The 23,243-nt window shown below is 37.5% G+C and overlaps 1 protein-coding gene across 5 annotated transcripts in view; it reads left to right on the forward strand.

Annotated features, from left to right (window-relative positions):
* LOC132378784 (guanine nucleotide-binding protein subunit beta-4) overlaps positions 1-23,137 on the forward strand; it is a 46,173-nt gene extending 23,036 nt beyond the window's left edge. For 4 of the 5 annotated variants that reach the window (XM_059945973.1, XM_059945992.1, XM_059945953.1 and 1 more), the window contains 9 exons: positions 13,315-13,420; positions 14,322-14,360; positions 14,456-14,562; positions 16,222-16,285; positions 16,371-16,533; positions 17,397-17,463; positions 17,988-18,189; positions 18,491-18,707; positions 20,267-23,137. In XM_059945973.1, coding sequence (XP_059801956.1) covers positions 13,364-13,420; positions 14,322-14,360; positions 14,456-14,562; positions 16,222-16,285; positions 16,371-16,533; positions 17,397-17,463; positions 17,988-18,189; positions 18,491-18,707; positions 20,267-20,373 — 1,023 coding nt within the window. In that variant the 5' untranslated portion in view covers positions 13,315-13,363 and the 3' untranslated portion in view covers positions 20,374-23,137. Of the gene's footprint in view, positions 1-74; positions 223-13,314; positions 13,421-14,321; positions 14,361-14,455; positions 14,563-16,221; positions 16,286-16,370; positions 16,534-17,396; positions 17,464-17,987; positions 18,190-18,490; positions 18,708-20,266 lie in introns of all 5 variants that reach the window. The other variant, XM_059945983.1, reaches the window with a different exon arrangement.
* Positions 23,138-23,243: the final 106 nt, after the last annotated feature.

Here is a 23,243-nt window from a genome sequence, read left to right on the forward strand (position 1 = left end):
CACCTTTCACCTTGTGTTTCTCCCTCCCCTCCATCCACCTTTTAACTCGAACTCCTCATCTTTTATTTCCCCAGTCCTGCTTGAAGGGTCTTGGCCCGGAACATCAACTGTACTCTTTTCCATAGATGCTACCTGTCCTGCTGGGTTCCTCCAGCATTTTGTGTGCGTTGCTTGGATATCCATCATCTGCAGATTTTCTCTTATATATCAACTTTGTGGGAGGTGAGAATCTCCGTACTACTTTACATTTTACAGTTTCCTAATCCTTTTTATCAGGATATCATTGGTGATATATGTTCTGTTCCGTAACTTAAAAACATTGAAATAGTTCAAAGGAAGGCAGGAGGCTGGATTATGCATCCAATTTTGCATTTACTTTGTGAGGCATACATGTATTACATGGTAGTGTAATGACATATGCAATTTGTGTATTTTTACATATAACCATAATGAATTATATAAGCAACAAGCAATGCTTAAACAATCTATATAGTTTAATTTATTAATCAAATATTACTGAAATATTAAATGTCCAACACCCCTCCCTGCTTAGCTATAAACCCCAACTCCATTGAGATTGCATCTCAACCATATACACAGTATACTTTATAATACAATTACTATATACAGCATAGTAAATTTTTAAATTGTCCCACTCAGGCCTAAAGATTTAATCACTGTGGAGGCTTTCTTACTCTTGTGGTATAGCGTCTTTCCTGATATGAGGGATCCCTGCTTGGCTGTGAAGAGAGTCTCGGGATCTAGGTCCTTCTCTGTGATGCTTGGAGGAGTTGATTCTGAGACAGCAGGAAGTGGTCCTGACAGCGGTAGTGATGCACCATCAATAACTCACTCTGAGACGTAAAGGCGAGATACCGGCTTTTATTGACTGGAAGAAGGAACAAGCAGTGAGTGACCACCATACTACATCCTGGAGACTGAGAGGCCGGGCTCAGGCTTCAATCACCTTTATACAAGGGTCTGTGGGAGGAGCCACAGGAGCAGTCAGCAGGGGGCGTGTCCAGACAGGCACATAGTTCACCACAGGTAGCCACCTTTCTTGTCCTTTGCTTTCCTCTCTGGATCTACTTCAAATCTTGCTTCTCTTCTGGTCCTGGCCTCTTTCGCTCTCTTTTTCTTGCTTGCATTCCTTCTCTCTTTCATGACTTTCTCTTTCTCTCTATCTCTTCCCTCCTTTTCAGCTTCTCATCTTTCTTTTTCTTGCCTCTTTCCTTCTAGTTGTGCATCTTGATCTAGGGAAGGTGCATTTGGTTCTCTTATTTATCCTTCTATTGCTCCCTTTCCAATCTGATCTCTCCTCTTGCTTTCCACATCCACATCATCTGACAAATCATATTTCATATTTCCATTCTTTTTCCATTCATATTTCCACCTTTCTTTTTGCCCTTCCATTCATCCAGCTGGGCTTTGGTCTTTGCATCCACTTTTACAAGCAGCTTTTTGTTTCCCACTTGAAGTTCATGCAATAACCTTAATGCACACAGTTCAAAGATGTGCCAGTTTGTAGGTTAATTGGTCATTGTAAATTGTCCCATGATTTGGCTAAGCTTAACTGGGAGGGAAATGCTGGGCTGCATGGCTGGAAGGAACAGAAGGGCCCATTCTGTGCTGCATCTCAGTAAATGAACAAGTAAACAAACATTTCTGAAGCCCCTTGAACTCTTCCAGTTTAAATCCAAGCCACATTTCGCAAGCAACTGCCTGATTGTCACATTTCGCTATCAGGTGACACCAGGGTCACCAGTTGGGAAAAAAAGATAGTAAGCCACAACAACACGTTAGTGCAAGGGGTTTTATATAGTGCCAGGTGAAAAGAGTGCAAAAGCTGCCCAAAAGTTGTGTAAAAAAAAAAGTATTTACATTTAGACAAATGAAAATAAACGTGTACAAAAATTTAAAGAGCAAACACGAGGAAATCTGCAGATGCTGGAAATGCGAACACCAACACACACAAAATGCTGGTGGAACACAGCAGGCCAGGCAGCATCTATAGGGAGAAGCACTGTCGATGTTTCGGGCCGAGACCCTTCGTCAGGTCTCGGCCCGAAACGTCAACAATACTTCTCCCTATAGATTTTTGATATAGTGTTATAGTGTTATACTATATAGATATAGTGTTTTCTCCACGACGCCCTTTAACTTTCCAATATAACTATTCACCAACAGTGAAATCCAGCCTCAAAACCTTGGGCCAAGTACTCTTCCTCTGACTCCATCATGTCCCATTGTCTATCCTCATGAGACTCCACCCCTGGAGTAAATGGCTTAATTCTTCCATGAACGCAGCCCAGCTCTTTTCGACATCTTTGCCCCTTTTCGGCTTATCATCCCGCCACTGCCATACTGATTCACATATGTCAGGTAGGTTGTCTACAAAAATAAGGTTGTAGTGGAACCACTGCTTTCATTACTTTCATGATTTCTCTGAGCAGAGGGTCCTTCCTTGGTCCAAAACACTTCCCACCCAGAGGCAATGAGGCTGGCACCAACACCTGTTTGCCCTCTGGGTCACAGTTCATGGTGTACCACATGGAGACAGTGGTGGCATCATCCAGTACTATTCTTAATTCCCTTTCAGTTGACTCTGTCACAGGGGATATGGCATGCAAGTGATGATGGAACGCCAGTCAAGTTGCAGTTGTCTCAGCCATTCACATCCCTACAATGATGGTCCTCCCGTTTGTACCACACGCAAGCTCAATGTGGCTTGTTGGTTGTTGTATTTTACCTTTACAAATGTCATTCCCACAGGAGTTAACTTCTCTCCAGACTTCAGTTCAGTATGTTTGAAATGCTGTTCACGCTCATTTTCTGGACTGACTGAAACAGCTGAGCCAGTGTCCAATTCCATTTTAATTAATTTATTCACATCTGGTGTAAGTGATATTGCTTGCTGTTGTTAACCTTCACATTGTAAATCACAGGCTACACAGTCCTGTGTCATTCTCATCATTGTCAACTTTTTCATCAATAGCATGGAGATTAGTGCTTTTGTTTTTAAAACTCCAACTTGACTTGTCTTTTTCTCTTCTATGTGCGGTGAATTTATTTTTATCTGCCCAACATGCTGTTTGTATGTGATGTACCTCGTTGCATTTTCTGCAAGTTTTGCCTTTAAATCTGTATTTGCTTTGTATATGTGAGCCCCTGCCACAACGGTAACACAGTTTGTTTGGCCAGGCTGGTTTCTGCTTGGACACTATATTTTTATTCATACTCACTTTCATTCCTGACTGCAACTCAATAATTGAGTCTGTCTGCTGTTTCCATTGAAACAGCAATTTCAACTGCTCTTTTGAATGTAAGTTAGGAATCTTTTTGAATGGTTCATTTGTAAGATTCTATAAACTGAACAATCTCTCAGTGAACCATTGAGGCTATTACTCAACAGACAATGCTCAGAGAACTGTTCCACTTCAGCATACGAAGAAATGAACTCCCCTTCCTTTTGATTCAGCTTATGAAACCTAAAGCGTTCTGCAGTGGCTTTGGTTCTAAATGTCCCTGCATTACCTTGATAATATCAGCAAAGCTAATTTCTTCTGGTTTTGTTGGAGCAGTTAAACTTCAAAGCAAACTGTATGCCTTTAAACCCAATGCACTCATCAAAATTAATACTCGTTTCTCAGAGGCTATTTCATTTGCTCACTATGCATGAGCCAGTTGTCACTTGTGGAATCAAACATGCCAATCTTTCTGCTCTTTTAAATTATTATTATTATCACCTGGCTCTCGCTCTTTAACCTGTGAATTCTTCTGTATTCTGACTTAAAAAAAACCTCAACCATGCCTTCCACACCGAAGAACATGTGCTACGCTGCCTTTTAAAAAAAAAACACTTGACACCCTGCACTTGCTGGGCTGTGTTTTTTAACTCACTGTTCCTGGCTGTGTGGTGTTTTTTTTAGATCTTTTTTTAGTTTTTTTTTAGTTTAGTTTTTTTTAGCTCATTGCCTCTGTTATGTTTTGTAACTTCAAAACATTAAACTAATTCAAAGGAAGAGACAGGAGTCCAGGACAGTGGCTCTAACTTCGTGTTTACTTCTAACGAGGTGCACAAGTATCATGTGGTAGTGTGAAGACATATGAACATGTGCAAGCCTGATATTAATGAATGGGTTTAAAACAGCACAATCTTAGTGAAGACCAATGACTAATAAGGTTTTGTCACCATCCTGCTTTCCTTAATGTTTCTTGTAACTTATAACCATAATGAATTATATTTGATTATGCATTATTTGTAATCATAATTAAATTAATATCAATGTATACTTAAACAATATATTTACAATATTACTCAAATATTACTGAAATACTAAATACACAATATGTACCATGTTTATACTGTTACCACAATGATTGTTGCTGGTGTTGAATGCAAGAAGACAGATGTGATGGTTGCTATTACTCCTGAACGTAAGTTCACTTGTTCCTTCATTTGTAATTGATATCATGCAAGTTTGAAAAATGAAATTTCCTGTAAGTCAGTGCAATAAATTGTATAATGCTTCAGCTATGTCAATTTATGTAGATCATGTTATTGTTACAAATCAACAAAACTGGAGTAGCAAGATGGATTTTGTTGCATTGACTTTTTAGTGTTTTGAAAAGTTAGTATTCTACTAACTTTTAAAACCTGAAGTCCATAACCATCCAATGTATCTTGTTAAAGTTAATGTTTATTTACATTAATTCAGGGTTTCCCAATCTGGGGTCCACAGCCAATGATCGGGGTCCATGACATAAAATAAGTTTGGATCTCTGGCAGTAATGTCTAATCTTAGCCATGGTTCATCAACAATACTTTGATAGTTAAACAGGTAATGGAGCATTCAAGCAGCATTAGTAATAAAGTTTAGGAAGTGGTCCTCTTTTTCCAAGATCTTGCTAGGAGCCATTATTGTTGAAGGTCACAGATGTGGGAGTGCAAAAAAGCTGGAGTCATGGTCTGCATATTGCAGTTCTACTGAGGTCTGCATAACTTTGGTTCTAGCGTGTAGTTGATGTAAGTTACGCAGCTTTCTGTTGGCTTTGAAAGCTGGATCAATTCTTGTCGAACTTCTATTGGCGATGAGACAATTTTGGGATAAGAGCCATGAAGGAAAACAGGATAGTGACGAAACCTCGTTAGTCATTGGTGTTCATTACGGATGGTTCTGTTTTAGACCCATTGATTAATACCAGGCTTGCATGTATTTGTGATGTGGGTATAAGGTGGATGAATATTTCTGTAAGCTATTGAATTTGTAGGGGATGTGGCCAGGTATGGATGGTGGCTGCTACCTGTACTTGAAGTTGTTGAATGAAGTTCTTATCCACCATAACTTTAAAAATAGATGCAACCTTCACTGTGATGTTATGAATTTGAGTGGCTATAATCATGACCATTTCCAGGAAGGAGGCACGCCTGATTGTGGTAACTACAGGGAGATTTTCCTGCTCCCAGTGGCTGAAGAACTTCTCTGGAGTCACTTTTTGGTTAAGGCATCATTGATAAAATTCACCACTGCTACCACAGTCTTTGATAGGTGAGAAAAATTGGTATCTGAAGATAAGACCTCTGATCTGGTATGGAACTCGTGGTCTGCAGGGCACCAGTGACTCCTTGATCATTGCATGCCTATGTGATCTGTTTTAGTTACGGCACAAGATCCGTACAGGAATGACCACAGTTCCTCGCCCCTTCCTCTTTTCCACAAAGGCTTGCTTGCCAGTATGAGAACTTAGTTATACGTTGGGCAGTTCACATATCTGACATCAGATTCCTGAAATGGACACTACTCCAAGCTGTCGTAGGAAGAGATTACCAGGCAAACAGAGGAACAGATTCAAGAATGTGTTCAAAGCATCTTTGAAAACAACTCTGATTCTTGGGAAACTTGCTCAAAGCAGACAAATAACACTTGGGATGTTACGAAAATGTTTGAGGCCCTGCCTGAATAGTAGGAGTGGACTATCTCTCATGTGGCCATTTGTCTTCTCTGTTTACTATCATTTGCCTCATCTGTGAAAGACATTGATGCAGCTTGAGGGTGATTGCAACTGTACCTTCAATGTTATAACTAGTTGCCTTTGGTGTGATTTTGTCATAAAAAACAAGTTGTGAACAGCACCTCCTTGCTGTTGATCATGCATGCTGCAACTCCTAATCAGCATCCTTTTGTACTATGGACTAAATTATGTGCAATATTAAATGCATAACATTTAAATTATAAATGTCATTAAATTATATCTTTTGTACAAACTGTTGCATAATTTTGTTTAGAGTTCTAGGCTGACAATGTAAAAACTGAAGACCACTCTAATGAAAGTACTGGACTTTTTGAGAGGTTATTACTGTTTGCATTTCTAATGTACTTTGAAAGTCAAATAATTTTGGCTCTTTTTAAAAAGAAAAATGGGTAATTTGAAGTCTTGACACTAGTTGACCTTGAGTATGGGTTGACTCACGTCCAAATTTGCTTAGAGCTCAGTAACTGAGAGCTAGCTTTGGAGATAAATTTTCTAGTATGTTCATGGAGACTTCAGCAGCAAATGATCATCTTGTTAGATGAATGTTAAGCTAACTTTGCCTAGTGTCATCCCTGCAACTTGGTCTTCGAAGTATCCAGAAACTTGTCTGAACATTTGGGTGGGTAGCATGATTCCACTTTGGAAACTCTCAGGTGATCTTTTGAATTTCCTGACAAATTTGCAGTATTTTGATACAGTTTTGTGAATTTCAGTCAAAATTTTAAATTGGCCACACATAAAAATACTTTTAATAATAGAAGTATGAACTTTAATGCTGAAGCTGATGTAAGTGAAAATTTTTAAATGCACAACTGATTCTGTGTAAACTCATCTTTTCAATATAGTCCAGCTTTCCTATTGCATGCACAATTAACTATCTTCTGTATTGCTAGTGACAGATGGCATTAGTGGCTATCATCCTAATGGTCGAAGTACTTACTGCCAACAAGCATCCAAAGTGATTTCTGTTTGTCTCACACCTGAAGTTCATTGATCTTTCCTTTTGCTTAACAAGTGTAGTCCACTTTGTCCAGTGGAAACTGCTAACTAGCTGCTAGATTAATCATCTGTTGTCATGGAAAACAACTTGGGCACACCTGGACTGAACAGGTTACTTAATTTTGTATATTTCCTGAACATCTGTCATAATTTAAAATGATTCTTCAACATCAAAATAAATTTTTCCCAGAATTGTGTAAATGCAAATAAGAATTAAGCTCAATTGTATGTATTACTGTTTAAAATTTTAATCTAAAAATTCAGAGAGTCATATCTGCATTTAGGATTGTGTGTGTTTTTTTTAAACAAAAATAGCTATGTTGAGTGTAAATCAACAGAGCAGTAGAGATTCTGGTTCTGAATTGAAAGTATCAATGTAGATCAAAATGGTCGATTGTCATTTTTGTTTGATTTTGCAACATTTAGCTGCCTGGTTTCAGTATTCTTGCTTGATTACAAATTTTTGGCGGCAGCAGCAAGGAGGTTGAAATTTAGTGCAATTGTGAATTTTTAAAATCCTGGACTAAATTGTGTTGTTGAACTTTTGATTATGTAAAAATTAAGCTTTAATAATTGTCAGATGAGTAATCCTTGGTTTTTTATAAACGGGAATATTCCTGGGTATATCAGAATCAGAATTAGGTTGATTATCACTGGCGTGTGACATGAAATTTATTAACTTAGCAGCAGCAGTTCAAAGCAATACATAATCTAGCAGAGAGAAAAAAATAATAAATAAAATAAAACAATAAATAAACAAGTTAATCGATTACATATATTGAATAGATTTTAAAAATCTGCAAAAACAAATACTGCATATTTTTTAAAAAGTGAGGTAGTGTCCAAAGCTTCAATGTCCATTTAGGAATCAGATGGCAGAAGGGAAGAAGCTGTTCCTGAATCGCTGAGTGTGTGCCTTCAGACTTTTGTACCTCCTACCTGATGGTAACAATGAGAAAAGGGCTTGCCCTGGGTGCTGGAGGTCTTTAATAATGGATGCTGCCTTTCTGAGACACCGCTCCCTAAAGGTTGTCCTGGGTACTTTGTAGGCTAGTGCCCAAGATGGAGCTGACTAGATTTACAACCTTCTGCAGCTTCTTTTGGTCCTGTGCAGTATCCCCTCAATACCAGACAGTGATGCAGCCTGTCAGAATGCTCTCCACAGTACAACTATAGAAGTTTTTGAGTGTGCTTGTTGACATGCCAAATCTCTTCAAACTCCTAATGAAGTAAAGCTGCTGTATTGCCCTCTTTATAACTGCATCAATTTGTTGAGACCAGGTTAGATCCTCAGAGATCTTGACACCTAGGAACTTGAAGCTGCTTACTCTCTCCACTTCTGATCCCTCTATGAGGATTGGTATGTGTTCCTTCATCTTACCCTTCCTGAAGTCCACAATCAGCTCTTTCGTCTTACTTATGTTGCATGCCAGTTGCTGCGGCACCACTCCACTAGCTGGCATAGCTCACTCCTGTAAGCCCTCTTGTCACCACCTGAGATTCTACCAACAATGGTTGTATCGTCAGCAAACATAGATAGTACTTGAGCTATGCCTAGCCACACAGTCATGTGTATACAGAGAGTAAGGCAGTGGGCTAAGCACACAACCCTGAGGTGTGCCAGTGTTGATCGTCAGTGAGGAGGATATGTTATCACCGATCCACACAGACTGGTCTTCTGGTTAGGAAGTCGAGGATACAATTGCAGAGAGAGGTACAGAAGCCAAGGTTCTGCATTATTTAAGGCATAAATAATGGAATTCTGTAAAGCAGGTTAATAAGCCTACTTGCAGCTATGTAGAATTATGTGTGTACAGTGCCTATAAAAAGCATTCACACCCCCTTTGGAAGTTTCCATGTTTTATTGTTTTATAATATTGAATGACAGTGGATTTAATTTGGCTTTTTTTTTGACACTGATTAACCGAAAAAGGCTCTTTTGTGTCAAAGTGAAAACAAATTTTTACAAGTTGGTCTAAATTTATTACAATTAAATACAAGATAATTGATTGAATAACTATTTACCCCTTTCAAGTCAGTATTCAGTCATTGTGTCTTTGGCAGCAATTACAGCCTTGAGTCTGTGTGGATAGGTCTCTGTCAGGTTTGCACATCCGGACACTGCAAGTTTTCCCCATTCCTCCTTACAAAAGATGCTCAAGATTTGTCAGATTGCATGAGGATCATGAGGGAACAGCCTTTTTCAAGTCCAGCCACAAATTCACAATTGTATTGAGGTCTGGACTTGTAACTTGTCCACTCCAGGACATTAACTTTGTTATGCCATTGTAGCAGTTCTCTTGCAGACTGCAACTGGTTTTCCTCCAGGATTTCCCTGCATTTTGCTGCATTAATTTTACCCTCTACCTTCACAAACCCTCCAGGGCCTGCTGCAGTGAAACATCCCCATAGCATTATGCAGCCTCCACCATACTTCACTCTAGGGAGGATGTGTTTTTGATTATGTGTGGTGTTTGGCCAGAAAGCTCAATTTTGGTTTCATCAGAGCAAAGAAGCTTCTTTTAGCTGACTTCAGAGTCTCCTACATGCCTTTTGGTAAATTCTAGTCGAGGTAGAAACATAGGAAACCTACAGCATGGTACAGGCCCTTCGGCCCACAAAGCTGTGCCAAGCGTGCCTTACCTTAGAACTACCTAGGCTTACCCATAGCCCTCTATTTTTCTGAGCTCCATTTACCTATCCAGGAGTCTCTTAAAAGACCCTATCGTTTCCGCCTCCACCAATGCCACCGGTAGTCCATTCCACGCATTCAATACTCTCTCTGTTTATATTTTTAAAAAAAACAAACCAAAGAAAGAAGCAAACAAACTTACTCCTGACATCTCCTCTGTACCTACTTCCAGGTATCTTAAAACTATACCCTCTCATGCTAGCCATTTCAGCCCTGGGAAAAAGTCTCTGACTATCCACACGATCAGTGCCTCTTATTATCTGGTACACCTCTATCAGGTCACCTCTCATCCTCCGTCACTCCTAGAGAAAAGGCTGAGTTCACTCAAGATATTCTCATAAGGTATGCTCCCCAATCCAGGAAACATCCTTGTAAATCTCCTCTGCACCCTTTCTGTGGTTTCCATGCCCTTTCTGTAGTGAGGTGACCAGAATTGAGCACAATACTCCCAAGTAGGGTCTGACCAGGGTCCAATTTAGCTGCAACATTACCCTTTGGCTCTCAAACTCACTCCCACAGTTGATGAAGGCCAATGCACCATATGCCTTCTTAACCATAGAGTCAACCTGTGTAGCAGCTTTGGGTGTCCTATGGACTCGGACCCCAAGATCCCTCTGATCCTCCACACTGCCAGGAGTCTTACCATTAATGGTATATTCTGCCATCATATTTGACCTACCAAAATGAACCAGTTCACACTCATCTTTGTCACACTCCCATAAAAATGTGACTGGTGAAACACCTGGTCAATATTTGTATGCACAGTCTCTCCCATCTCTGCCACTGAAGCTTGTAACTCCTTCAGAGTTGTCATCGATCTCTTGGTGGCCTCCCTCACTAGTCCCCTTCTTGTACAATCACTCAGTTTTTGAGGACTGCTTGCTTTAGGTAGATTTGGTCTTAACGATCAAATGGTTGATCTTCACAAATTAGTCAAATGGGGACTACTTGGAATATAAGACTGTTTGACTGTGGGAACAGCCCGACTGGAACCATAAGAAGTCATCTACAATTAATTTTGGATACTTTGAAGCAATTATTAAAAGATTCTTGAATTATTGTAGAGAGAGTAACATCAATATCGGTTTCTGAAGGAAATGTTCAACAAGATGAGAACGCCACTCATGAGCACTGAGGCAGCTCGCAATTCCAGACAAACGTAGTCTTAACCAGATAGTTGATGTGTTAGTGCATTGCACTTGTTACTCATAATGTCTGCTGTAAGTAAATTACAAAGTTTCTTCTGCATTGTAAAATCTTGTAATTATAACCTGATCCCCATTTGTTATGTGATTTAATCTCCATGGATAGAATATTTTAGTAACAATTATCAGAATGTCCCTAATATTAGATTAGATTCAGCTTTATTGTCATTGTGCGAGTACAGATACAAAGCCAATGAAGTGCAGTTAGCATCTAACCAGAAATGCAAAGAATAGTGTTATTTACAAAATAACTGCAAATAAGAAGTAAGTGCTACAGCACACAGATATAAAAGTACTGAGACAGTACAAATGGGTGCAATACTGCTTAGCGCTGTAATGTGAGGTTCAGCAGGGTCACAGCCTCGGAAGAAGGCCTTCCTGTGCCTGCTGGTACGGGAGTGGAGTCTCCTGTAGCGCCTACCAGATGGGAGGAGAGTAAAAAGTCCATGGTTAGGGTGAGATGCATCAATGATAATGCTTTTTGCCCTGCCCAGGCGGTGTTTACGGTAGATGTTCTGAATGGTGGGCAATTGGGTGCCAATAATCCGCTGGGAAGTTTTCACCACACACTGGAGTGCTTTGTGGTCTGATACTGGACACTGTTTCCAGATTTATTGCATGAAATGGAAAAGGCATGGTGCAAATGTTTGCTTGTGTAATTTTAGTCTATCAAACTTAACGTATTGTGTGGATGGCCAGAGGCTTTTTCCCAGGGTTCAAATGGCTAACACGAGGGAGCATAGTTTTAAGATGCTTGGAAGTAGGTACAAGAGGATGTCAGAATTAAGTTTTTCGCACAGAGAGTCATGGGTGTGCATGGAATGCACTGCCAGTGAAGGTGGTAGAGACAGATAAAAAAGGGTCTTTTAAGAGACTCTTAGATGGGTACATGGAGCTTAGAAAAATAGAGGGCTATGTGGTAGGGAAATTCCAGGCAGTTTCTAGAGTAGGTTACATGGTCTGCACAACATTGTGGGCTGAAGGGCTTGCATTGTGTTGTAGATGTCTATCTATTTACAGCTGTGCCATATTCTTTCCATTTCTTGATGATTAACTGTACAGTATTCGAAGGGATATTCAGTGACTTGGAAATTTTCTTGTATTCATCTCCTGACTTGTGCTTTTGAATAACCTTTTCATGGAGTTGCTTGAAGTGTTCTTTTGTCTTCATGGTGTAGTTTTTGTCAGGATTTGGCTCACCAGCAGTTGGACCTTCCAGATACAGGTGTATTTTTACTACAATCAATTGAAACATCTTGACTACATAAAGGTGATCTCCATTTAACTAATTATGTGACTTCTAAAATCAGTTGGCTGCACCAGTGATTATTCGGTGTGTCATATTAAAGGAGCTGAATACTTATGCAATCAATTATATTTTGTTTTATATTTGTAATTAATTTAGATCACTGTAGAAATTTGTTTTCACTTTGACACAAGTCTTTTCTGTTGATCAGTGTCAAAAAAGCCAAATTAATTCCACAGTGATTCAATGTTGTAAAACAATAAAACATGAAAACTTCCAAGAAGGTGAATAATTTTTAGGCACTGTATGCTAAAACACAATTGAGTTTAAAAGCATTTGTCCCAGATTCTTCCCCCACCCCCCCCCCCCACCCCATGCATTATTCCAGTGGTTTTGCAGAGAAGATGGCAGTATTGGGAGCAGGGATTTGAAGGTGGTGGTGAAAGTGAGTCCCAGCATTATCCTGTATATTCCAACAGAAATAACTTTGTTCTCTTTGGAGAGATTGACAAGAGACCCTTAAGGGGAATATTAAAGCATATGGGCAGTGAAAGGTAAACTGTTTTAAACTGTGTTGAAATTTCCAAACAATAATAAGAAACTGGAGTTTATTTGGGGACTAGGTGCACACATCATTTTTGTAACCAAAGACTGTGAGGTCTTATGCCTTTTTAAAAAGAAGTTTTAAAACCGAGTCCGTGTTCAGATAAAGAGGTAGGCAGAAAAGCAAATAGGAGATAGAAAGTTAGCCGTGGTCTTGTTAGAGGGTGAATGATCTTGTTGAAAGATAGAGCATGTACAGAGTCAGGTGGCATACTGCTCTTATTATGCCTTACCTTCAAAAAATTGATTTCTACACATATTTTCCTCTTTATTTGTTGGATCTACTTTCTAAACCAAAAAAAGCCTTTTTAAGGGCAATGGGTTAGATATATTGGTATCTATAATGTGTGAGTTTAGTAGCTTCATTTCTGATTGAAAGATAAAGCTACAATGGGAGGTTATTTTGGAGCAAGAGTAAATATTCTGTGTATTGACCTATTAATTTTGAAAGCATCAGCAAAATTGCCCTTCTCCCAATAATATCCAAAATATAATTCATTGTCTGAACCACACTGACCAGTTGTTTTTCATTATAGATCGGCTTTGTATTACTGTGCGTGGACATTTTGATACCAGGCAAAGAAAATGAGTGAACTGGAACAGTTACGACAAGAAGCAGAACAACTGAGGAATCAAATTAAGGTAAGGTTTTCCATTAACCATGTGCTTTTAGTTTTGCTGATTTTGAAAATTCACTAGCAACAACTAAATGTTAATTGACCCTAGTGACTGCTCAGCCATGAGCACGTATGTTGGAATTGTTCATGCATGGAAGTCCTCACAGTTGAATACTAGTGGAACATGTCTGTTTAGACTTTAAAGATTGCTGATCATTTGCTAAAGAGTGGAAGTATTACCATTTGCTGAAAATTATTAGTGTGAACAGAATATTTTGATTAGAATTATTAAATATTTGCAGAAAGTCTTGTAATCAAGTTAGTGCATCATGCTCTTTTTTCCACCTTCGAGGCGTTCCTTGGGATGTTGATAATTGAAGGGTTTATGGGTTGATGAGGGAGGTCTGGACATGTTAGTACCTGTCATTTATTTGCAGTGATTATTCAGCTGAGCGTTAAATTTCTGTAGATCCTTGTAGAGACTTGTGATAAAATAAATTGTCACATTTTGTAAGTTACTCACCCAAAGTAGTGAAGTATGACCTCGTGCCATCGACCTATTGTATGGGTATTGACTCTAGTCTGTATTGTCTCAATCACCAGTCTGAATTGGCACAATTTTTTTTTTAGAATTTCAATTTACATTTTGAAATTTGTTTATATGGTTGCATAATCGCTCATCCAATATTTAGTTAGTTAACCATTTCTATTTTTTAATGGTTTTACTGTCCAAACATTGTTAATAGTGATGGAGGGAGAGGCATTAGAAGATTTCCTTGAACTTGTGAAATGGCAGATAAAGAAAATGCCAATGGGTCTATCTATTGATTAGATAAATATAATGGCAGTGTAGTAAAAAGGATCTTAAGTAGTAGTATTGCTTGTTACTGGCAATGTAGCAAATAAAATAATATTTGTCTTTACAGGATGCAAGGAAAGCTTGTGGTGATTCTACCCTTGCCCAGGTAAACACCTTTGATGGAATATGGACAAAGAGTTCGCTTTACCTTTCTACTTTGTCATTTTCATTGAAACATAACTAACTAGATGTTATTTCCAGATCACAGCTGGTCTAGATTCAGTGGGTCGAATCCAAATGCGCACAAGGCGTACACTGAGGGGACACTTGGCTAAGATATATGCCATGCACTGGGGATCAGACTCTAGGTTAGTAGATAAATGTTAAAGCTCTTGACTTGTATGATCAGTTATCACAGTCACTATTAAATGTATCTCACATGCATTTTGAGAATTTTATATTGAAACAATTACTCTTGTTAATTGTGTAAGGTCAGCAATATGTCATCTGCATTCAAATGGTTATTATTCAGTTTGAATGGCATTTCTTTTATTTATTTCTGGTGGCCATTATCTGGAGCCTTTTCTTTCTTTTGCTTTATAAATGTACACTTGCCCAGGCAAGTCCAATAATGTCTCAGTTATAACTTTCAAGGAATTCCTTGCAAAAGCCCATTTAATAAAATTGCCCAGTGTGTGGAATTCCGTTACAGAAGTCAGTGATGAAAATGTTGCAGTAGTGGACCCTTTTTACAATATCAGATTTAATATCACCGGCATATGTCATGAAATTTGTTAACTTTACGGCAGCAGTACAATGGCAGAGGTGAAGAAGCTGTTCCTGAATCACTGAGTGTGTGCCTTCAGGTTTCTGTATTGCCTTCCTGATGGTAGCAATGAGAAGAGGGCATGTCCTTGGCGGTGGGGATCCTTAATGATGGACACAGACTTCCTAAGCCACCACTCCTTGAAAGTGTCTTGGATATTCTGGAGGCTAGTACTCATGATGGATGGAGATGACTAATTTTACAAGTTTCTGCAACTTGATCCTGTGCAGTAAGCCCCCATACCAGATTGTGATGCAGCCTGTCAGAATGTTCTCCACAGTATATTTATAGAAGTTTTCAAGTGTTTTAGTTGACAAACCAAATCTCCAGAAACTCCTAATGAAATATAGCCACTCTCTTGCTTTTTTTATAGCTGCATCAATATGTTGTGTCCAGGTTAGATCCACAGATATATTGGCACCCAGGAACTTGAAATTTCAATGCCAAAGTAATTTCAATGTTAGCTACAATATAAACTGTGGTTGCATCATGGGCTTAATATTGGTCATGGATGAATAACATGTTCTGTACGTGGCTGAAACTAACCCTTCTTTATAAGTGCATACTCTGAAATATTGTAATGGATTTTAATTTATAGTTTGAGTCACATCTTCATTCTGAATTGATTTTAATTGATGGAAGTAATCTCATTTCCAGTTGTATGGCATATCAGCTGCATTGGTTTTTATGGAAAAAGTATATGTTTAAATTGGTGGAAGAATAGAAAGATAAGAATTTAGTGGACAGTTATTCAATGGGTTTTAATTATTATAGAAGACTATTCTGCCCATTGCGCCAGATCTCGGTTATCACCATTTCCCTTACTTTTTCCATCTTGGTTATTACTTTGTCATTTATTCCAATTTTTTTTTTCCTGAGGATTCTGTTTCCATCCTTAACTGTGTCTGGTACTTTAATCTTCATAACACTACCATTTATTTTAAAGTAAATTTTCAAGTAACACTATCCTATTGATAAGTTTTACATCTTTTAATTTCCAACCCTCTGCCAAATGAAGTGCTTTGTCAATTTATATTCTGTAAACCTTCAATTAGGAGGACTGTCCAAATTCATTCTGATCAAGCAAGAAAAAAAATCCAGTTTCACTCATTCACATGGAGCCACACCACCATACTTTGATCTAAGTGAATCCTGTTCCTCATTCTTATCCATGGCTTTAAATATATTTTTATATTTACAGACTTTTAGTCAGTGCCTCTCAGGATGGAAAACTAATCATCTGGGACAGCTATACAACTAATAAAGTAAGAATAAAAGAAATTTTCAGTGTTGCACATTTTAGATTATGAATAAGGTGACCTCATTTTTATTTTACTGTCTTTTCTATAGATGCATGCTATCCCCTTGCGATCTTCCTGGGTTATGACATGTGCTTATGCTCCATCTGGGAATTTTGTTGCCTGTGGTGGACTAGACAACATCTGTTCAATTTATAGCTTGAAGACTAGAGAGGGTAACGTTCGAGTAAGCAGGGAACTGCCGGGGCACACAGGTAATAGTGATTACAGATGTTAATTTGCATTTTCTGTAGCTCTGCTACTTAAAGTGATCTGCAGATGAACCACATTAATCAACTTTTACATTGCAGAAGAGTGATAATGCATTAAAGTGTAATTCTGCCTATGCAAAGTTGAAAAATGTTGGTCAATGTTCCTTCTACTTTCTATCCAGTGGTTTCTTCTATAAGCTTTGGGTAAGGATCAGGTTGTGGCAGAAGGTAAGCAGCTAAGCAATATGGGATTGTCATACAAGAATGTCTGTTTTACAAAAGACTCTGGCTGATACTCCTATGAAATTAACCAAGCCACAAGTTGATGATCACTTTAAAAAGGGACCAAAAGTTGGTCATCTGATACATTACCAATTTGAATTTCCATAAGCTGCATGCAATTTTGCACAACGTGGTGAAATAGTATTAAGAAAATACATGATCTGCTGTGCTTTATCTGTTCCCTTAATCATTAGTAGCAGTTTTCAGCAGCACGTGAAGCAGCAGAGGGAATAAAGTAGGAAAAATAATCCTCTTATGCCAAATTATAATCCAATTATGCTGAATGGATAATTTTTGTAAGAACGAGAAATAAAGATTTGACTCTGAATAAACAAATTAATGATGTGTTGATTGACCTAATGGTTAATATTTTGTTTAATTTACATGTTATGTTCTATTGAATGCCATAGAGGTGACTGTTGCTAGTACTAATAACAGTGAGATACAAAGGATGTTATTATGGAAAGAGATCCACGTGTGAGTTTCTTTTAGGTTAAATGCTGGATTTGATTTTAAAACCTTATGTTGATTCAACTGTAAATTATGCAAATATTGATGAACATCCACTTTTTTTAAAAAAACAGGTTATTTATCATGTTGTCGCTTTCTGGATGACAACCAGATTGTTACAAGTTCAGGAGACACAAGTTGGTAAGTCCAGTTAATCAGACTTCTGCAACATTGAAGCCACTGTTGGAAAGAGCCTGTATTCATAACTTCAATCTTGGTTTTTCTGATGGAGAGGAACATTATGATATGGGGGTGCAAATGATGTGTTTAATTTGAGGTATTAATTAGAAAATTGGTAGGAATCCGGTAATAGGATGGTTTTGGTAATGAACAAGGAGGCAAAGTATGGGTGGAAATGGGTTGATTGTGGAGATGATGAGATCAAGGGTGGGTTTTCTGAGCAAGATGTGTAGTGAATGTAGGTTTGAAGGAAAACAGTGGTTGAGGCAAGAAGAAATACTTTTGAAATGGGATGGTGAAAACAGAATCTGAACAAGCTAAGCTCAAGGTGAGTGAGGGAATGGATAAATTCTTTATTCTGCCTGTCCACTAGTCAGTCAGTAACAGGAACATGTTCTGTAAGTGTGTAAAAATTGGTATTGTCAATATACTGTACAGTAACTTATGCATGTTTGAAGTCTTAGTATGTTGCTTTGTATTTATAGTGCTTTATGGGACATTGAAACCGGCCATCAAACCACAACATTTACAGGACATACTGGGGATGTCATGAGTCTCACATTAAGTCCTGATATGAAGATTTTTGTTTCTGGTGCTTGTGATGCTTCTGCCAAACTCTGGGATATTCGAGATGGAATGTGTCGACAGTCATTCATTGGGCATGTATCGGATATTAATGCAGTTTGCGTAAGTATACTATCATTTCATTAAGATAATGAAGAGTGGTTTCCATTGGCACTGAAACATGACAACATTTATGGCAATTATTTGCTGAAAAATGGCTTCTTTTAACATTTTAAATTGTGAAGCTTGATTTTAAGTATGTTTCCTTTGTGTTGTAATTTGGCTAATTTTAAATCAAAAGTGAATTCTTCAGTCTCTTAACATTTTCATAATTTTGTTAGTGATCTGATGCCAACTTCTGAAATCCCTTAATGTGATTATAATTTGTTCACATAAGTAATGGTATTCTTCTTTCCATTTTCAGTTTTTTCCCAATGGAAATGCATTTGCCACTGGGTCAGATGATGCTACCTGCAGACTGTTTGATCTCCGAGCTGATCAGGAACTGATGATGTACTCGCATGATAATATTATCTGTGGGATTACATCAGTTGCATTTTCCAAAAGTGGACGCCTTCTGCTTGCAGGCTATGATGACTTTAATTGCAATGTTTGGGACTCTTTAAAAGGAGATCGTGCAGGTCAGGGAAAAACTTTGCTCGACCGATTTCTTTAAAAGAATTTTAGACATAAGCTAAGGCACAAACAAGATTTTAAGCATAAATGAGATTGATACAAAAGCCAGTTTAGATATTTCTGTTGAAGAATCTACTATAAATATTATAACTTTTAATGTGGGTAAAGGATAGGTGGTTTAGAAGATGTTTGACTATTATGTTTTCCAGAGCAGCTTTTCCATCTTGTTCAAAGTTTGCCTTAATGGTCCATTGGGTTACTTTAGCTGAACTAGTCTTGTTATTAAATGAATCATTTTCTTAACCAGTCCATGTATCTCTCACGATCAGGAGTTTGTCTTTTTCCAATACCATGCTGTAACTATTCAGTTTGGGCAACATCAGTTAAAAAGAAAAGAAGCAAATACCATGTTAAGACTGAACAGTGACTCTGCATATTCTAGCCAACTTGAATTTACATCATGCATTTCTACAGTTGCACGAATGGCACTTAAATGAATAGTTTTAGTGAGAATGGCCATTAAATCTATGCAGACGAAATAAATGACTGGGTTTGGTATATATTGGACTGTCACTAAAGCCACATTGGGGAATTGCTTAGGTGCAACACACCACAGTTGCTTGTGTTATTCCTATCAGCATTTTTCCCATTAATCCAATGGTTTGCTTTCATGGTGTCATGTCATTTTTTGAATACTCAGCAAAGTGTGTTAAGTTATGTGTAGTCCTGATGGCTGATGCTGCTGAGATCTTCCATCACAGGACATTTAATTAGGTGTAATGCAAATCTATGGAGGAAACAACTGTGTTTTTAATTTTCTGTATTGCGTGGGATTTGTTGACCAATACCTTAAGTGCTTAACAAAAGTGTAAATTTGATACCTTTTTTATTATTTTAAGTGAGAGTTTTCCTTTATTCAATTATAGTTTGATTGCAAGTATCTGGTTACTTGAACACAAAGTTGTCTTGTTTGTAGATGTATTTAATCGTCTATCACCATTATAGTGACTGACTTACATTGGCTTTTGGAAAGGGGGGTAACAGAAAATGCAACTTCTTCCTTGGTAGCCTGGGCCTCATTCTTTCGTGGATATTCTTTGTCTTACCAGTTGTTACCCACATATTCTCTGTGACTTTTAAAACTTACTTTCTCAGCTCCAGTTTTGACAAAGGGGTTTTGAACTGAAATAGTAATTTTTTACCCTCTTTTCATAAAGGATGGCTGACTTGCTAAGTTTTTGTTTTGCATCTTGTAGTAGTTTTGATATTCATTTTTTGGCTTCTGTCCAGCTTGATGTTTAAAATTTTCTATCTTGTTTTCCATCTTGTTTCATGGCCTTGCTTATTTTCTATCTCGTCTGTCTTCCAGTGCCAACACTTCCAACTTCCGTTCAGCTAGAATTAGTTTTGTAAATCCAGGTCCCTATTCTTTTACAGATCCTGTTTTAAATATTCCTCTGGTTACCTCTATCTTCTAACAATATAAAGCTATAATTACCAAATATTCCTGTTCAAATTGCTTTAGCTATCTAATTTAAATAATAATGTTGGTTTTATGTTCCAGGAGTACTTGCTGGACATGACAATCGCGTCAGCTGTTTAGGCATCACTGATGATGGAATGGCTGTAGCAACAGGATCATGGGACAGTTTTCTGAAAATCTGGAATTGAGGTAGTCATCTGTTCATTTGGACTACCTATGCTGCAACCAACAGCTTTAAAATAATATTCTTTTTATCAAGTATTTGCAAGTGACGTTTTTCTATCACTGAATACAATTGTATAACACAAGGCTTATGTGAAGTAGGCATATCTAATGAAGAGGAAAAAAACCTGACAGCTGTTAACTCTGAGGCTGGCACATTATCATGGTGACTAGGGAAATATTTCAAACTAACCATTGTTTAGTTTTAATGACTGCATTGTTTGGAGCATTTTTTTTTGCTCAGCTGCTAATCTGTATTGTTTTGTACAGAATGTACACGTTGCAGCAGCTAATCATGTGTAACATTTGTCTGTGTAAAGAAAAATCACATTTTTAAAGCTAAATTTCTAGCCTGTATTTATCAAATCACATTGAACTCGGTGATAAATTGATTGCTGTTGAGATTTTTCTCCTGTGAATTAACTTATTGTGAAAGATTTAACTTTGGTCATGTACACGTGATTGATTTTTTTGCAGCACTTTTTAATTATACAGCACATTCCATTGATAATTTATGTTTGCAATAAGCACTGCTTAACATGGCTACTGTACAGAAGCAGGATCTATCATGTCAAACTAAATGCTGTTGCAAATTTAAATTAAAATGCACACTCATCAACCCTTCATCATTCTAACACCCTCCAAATGATTTGCGCTCAGAACACGTAATGCATTCTTATTTCTTTGTACCAGTGCCTGTCCTATCTGTGAACCCTGCCATTCACTCTTCATTTCCGTTGACAGGGATGTCACTCAAGGCTTTTTATCTGCACAAAGATTGGCCATAAACTGTTTATATCACAATTCAGTCAAATAACCTCAACTACTATCATTTTGTGCACTTTCTAATAGATACCCCAACTCCTTGACTAGGGCAGGATTTATTGGATTTATTACATTCTCTTGTGTATGCCCACATGCTTGCCATTCAAAGGTCAGTTAAAACACAATGAGCAACTGAAGCTGGTGCCTTCCTAATTCATCTGACTTGGTGTCATACAATGCATTTAGCTGCTGGACCATTCTGCTTCAAATTAACACTCATGATAAGTGGGAGAAATCTTTTTGATTCAGTGAATATGTGCACTATTTTAATCTGAAATTCAATTTACAGTATGTAAACCTAAATGGCCTTTATCTAAAGTACTTATTACTGTAATGTGAGTTTAAAAAAAAAGTATTTGTAAATGGAAAAATAACCAAATCGTTTAGCATTAGTAACTGAGACTTGTTATACAGTATATAATGTATAGTTTACATGGTGATTATTGTAATTTAGTTTAGGTTTTGGTCTTTCTTGGGTTATATTGAGTTGCACAAATCCATGTTGATTTTAATGCAGCTTTAGAATGTTATGACTAACCTCCCTACTGGTGTCAACTACTCTGGTGTAGTATGCCCTTAAATTCAGTGTTTACACTGTGCCCGCAAAAGGTTTGTAGAACTTAATTTAATGGCAGTCAAAATTTTAACTAATAATCAATACAAGTAGAGTTTATGTCAGCTTCACTTTCTACCCCCACTCCCACCCATCCCAAGGACAGTGGCTTTGGTGGAAAAGTAAGTGTTTTCCTTAAAACAAAAACATGCACTGATCAGTACTTTGCAATTTGTTAAAGTAAGGCCAGTATGACTTTGGAGATTTAAAAACTTTCATTGCCTCTAGAGCATTCTCATTTTTGAGTTGAACATGCCCAGACTGATTATTATTACAATCCTGAAATCAAGATGTAAAAAAGGTGAATATACACATGTATACAAGTACTAGCATGAAGTCTGATCTTAAAAGAATGGCACTAAGCAATTTAGATGGAGTGGTTTTAATTTCTGGACTGTACGTTGTGCTATAATTAGTCTTGAGTGTTGAACTTGAGCTACTTTTTGCTACTTGGATTTTCAAAATGTTTTATTGATTTTAATCAGCCATTCTTTGAAATAAACTATATTCATTGACTCTTATTCCAACTGTCCATTTAGAATCAATGTTAATGGATTGATCAGTCAAGCCTAGGCCTTTTGATATTTAGCAGACTGCAAGATCAAAAACAATTGAAGATTGCTTGGCTTAACCTGTCTGTGGTGTGCTGTTGCTATATACAGGATTTTCTCATCCCCCTTGAATTTCAAATCAATAGGTTTTCAAGTATGGAGGCTGCCTTGGTTCAGAATGTTGTTATATTTGAATCTTGTTAAGCTAATATTTGAAATATTGGAAAAAGATTCAGTATGCATTGCTCATTAAGATACCCACTTGGAAGTGGAAGCTTGAACTTGTGCTTCAAATGCAATGCAGAGAGTTCAAATTATCCCCTCAAATGCATTGCTTCTGACAAAGGAGCCTGAAGAATGAAGATAAAATGTGGAGAATAAATACACTTGTGTAATTTGCTGTCATATTCAGTAATTCAGTATTAGAATCATAGTCTAAAGCGGAACCATTTTTCAGCCTGTGCAAATAGAGCTTTACATAATGTTACTTGAACTGGTTACGGTATTAACACCAATTTTGTAATACTGTATTGTCTTTTGTATTCAATTCTGCAGTCAATAAAACCAGCAGTTTGTGCTGTTTTCTTCTAATGTACTGTTATAAAACAATAACTGATCTTCAATAGGTGTATCTTTATTTATAGTGATTCTACATCAATAATTCCTTTTTGTATATGTACAGTGGTTCTGTGAAACTAATGTGATAAATTCATTGTAACCAATAAAAATGCTTTTAACCAAGGTTGTGTAAGCTTTTCATATTCCAAGCTTTAAGACACCTGGAAAATTAAATATTTTATCTCAGTTATAAATTTGAGGTTTCTAAATATTACCACCCACGAATGAT

Source organism: Hypanus sabinus, chromosome 2, assembly GCF_030144855.1.
Source record: "Hypanus sabinus isolate sHypSab1 chromosome 2, sHypSab1.hap1, whole genome shotgun sequence".
Lineage (NCBI taxonomy): Eukaryota > Metazoa > Chordata > Chondrichthyes > Myliobatiformes > Dasyatidae > Hypanus > Hypanus sabinus.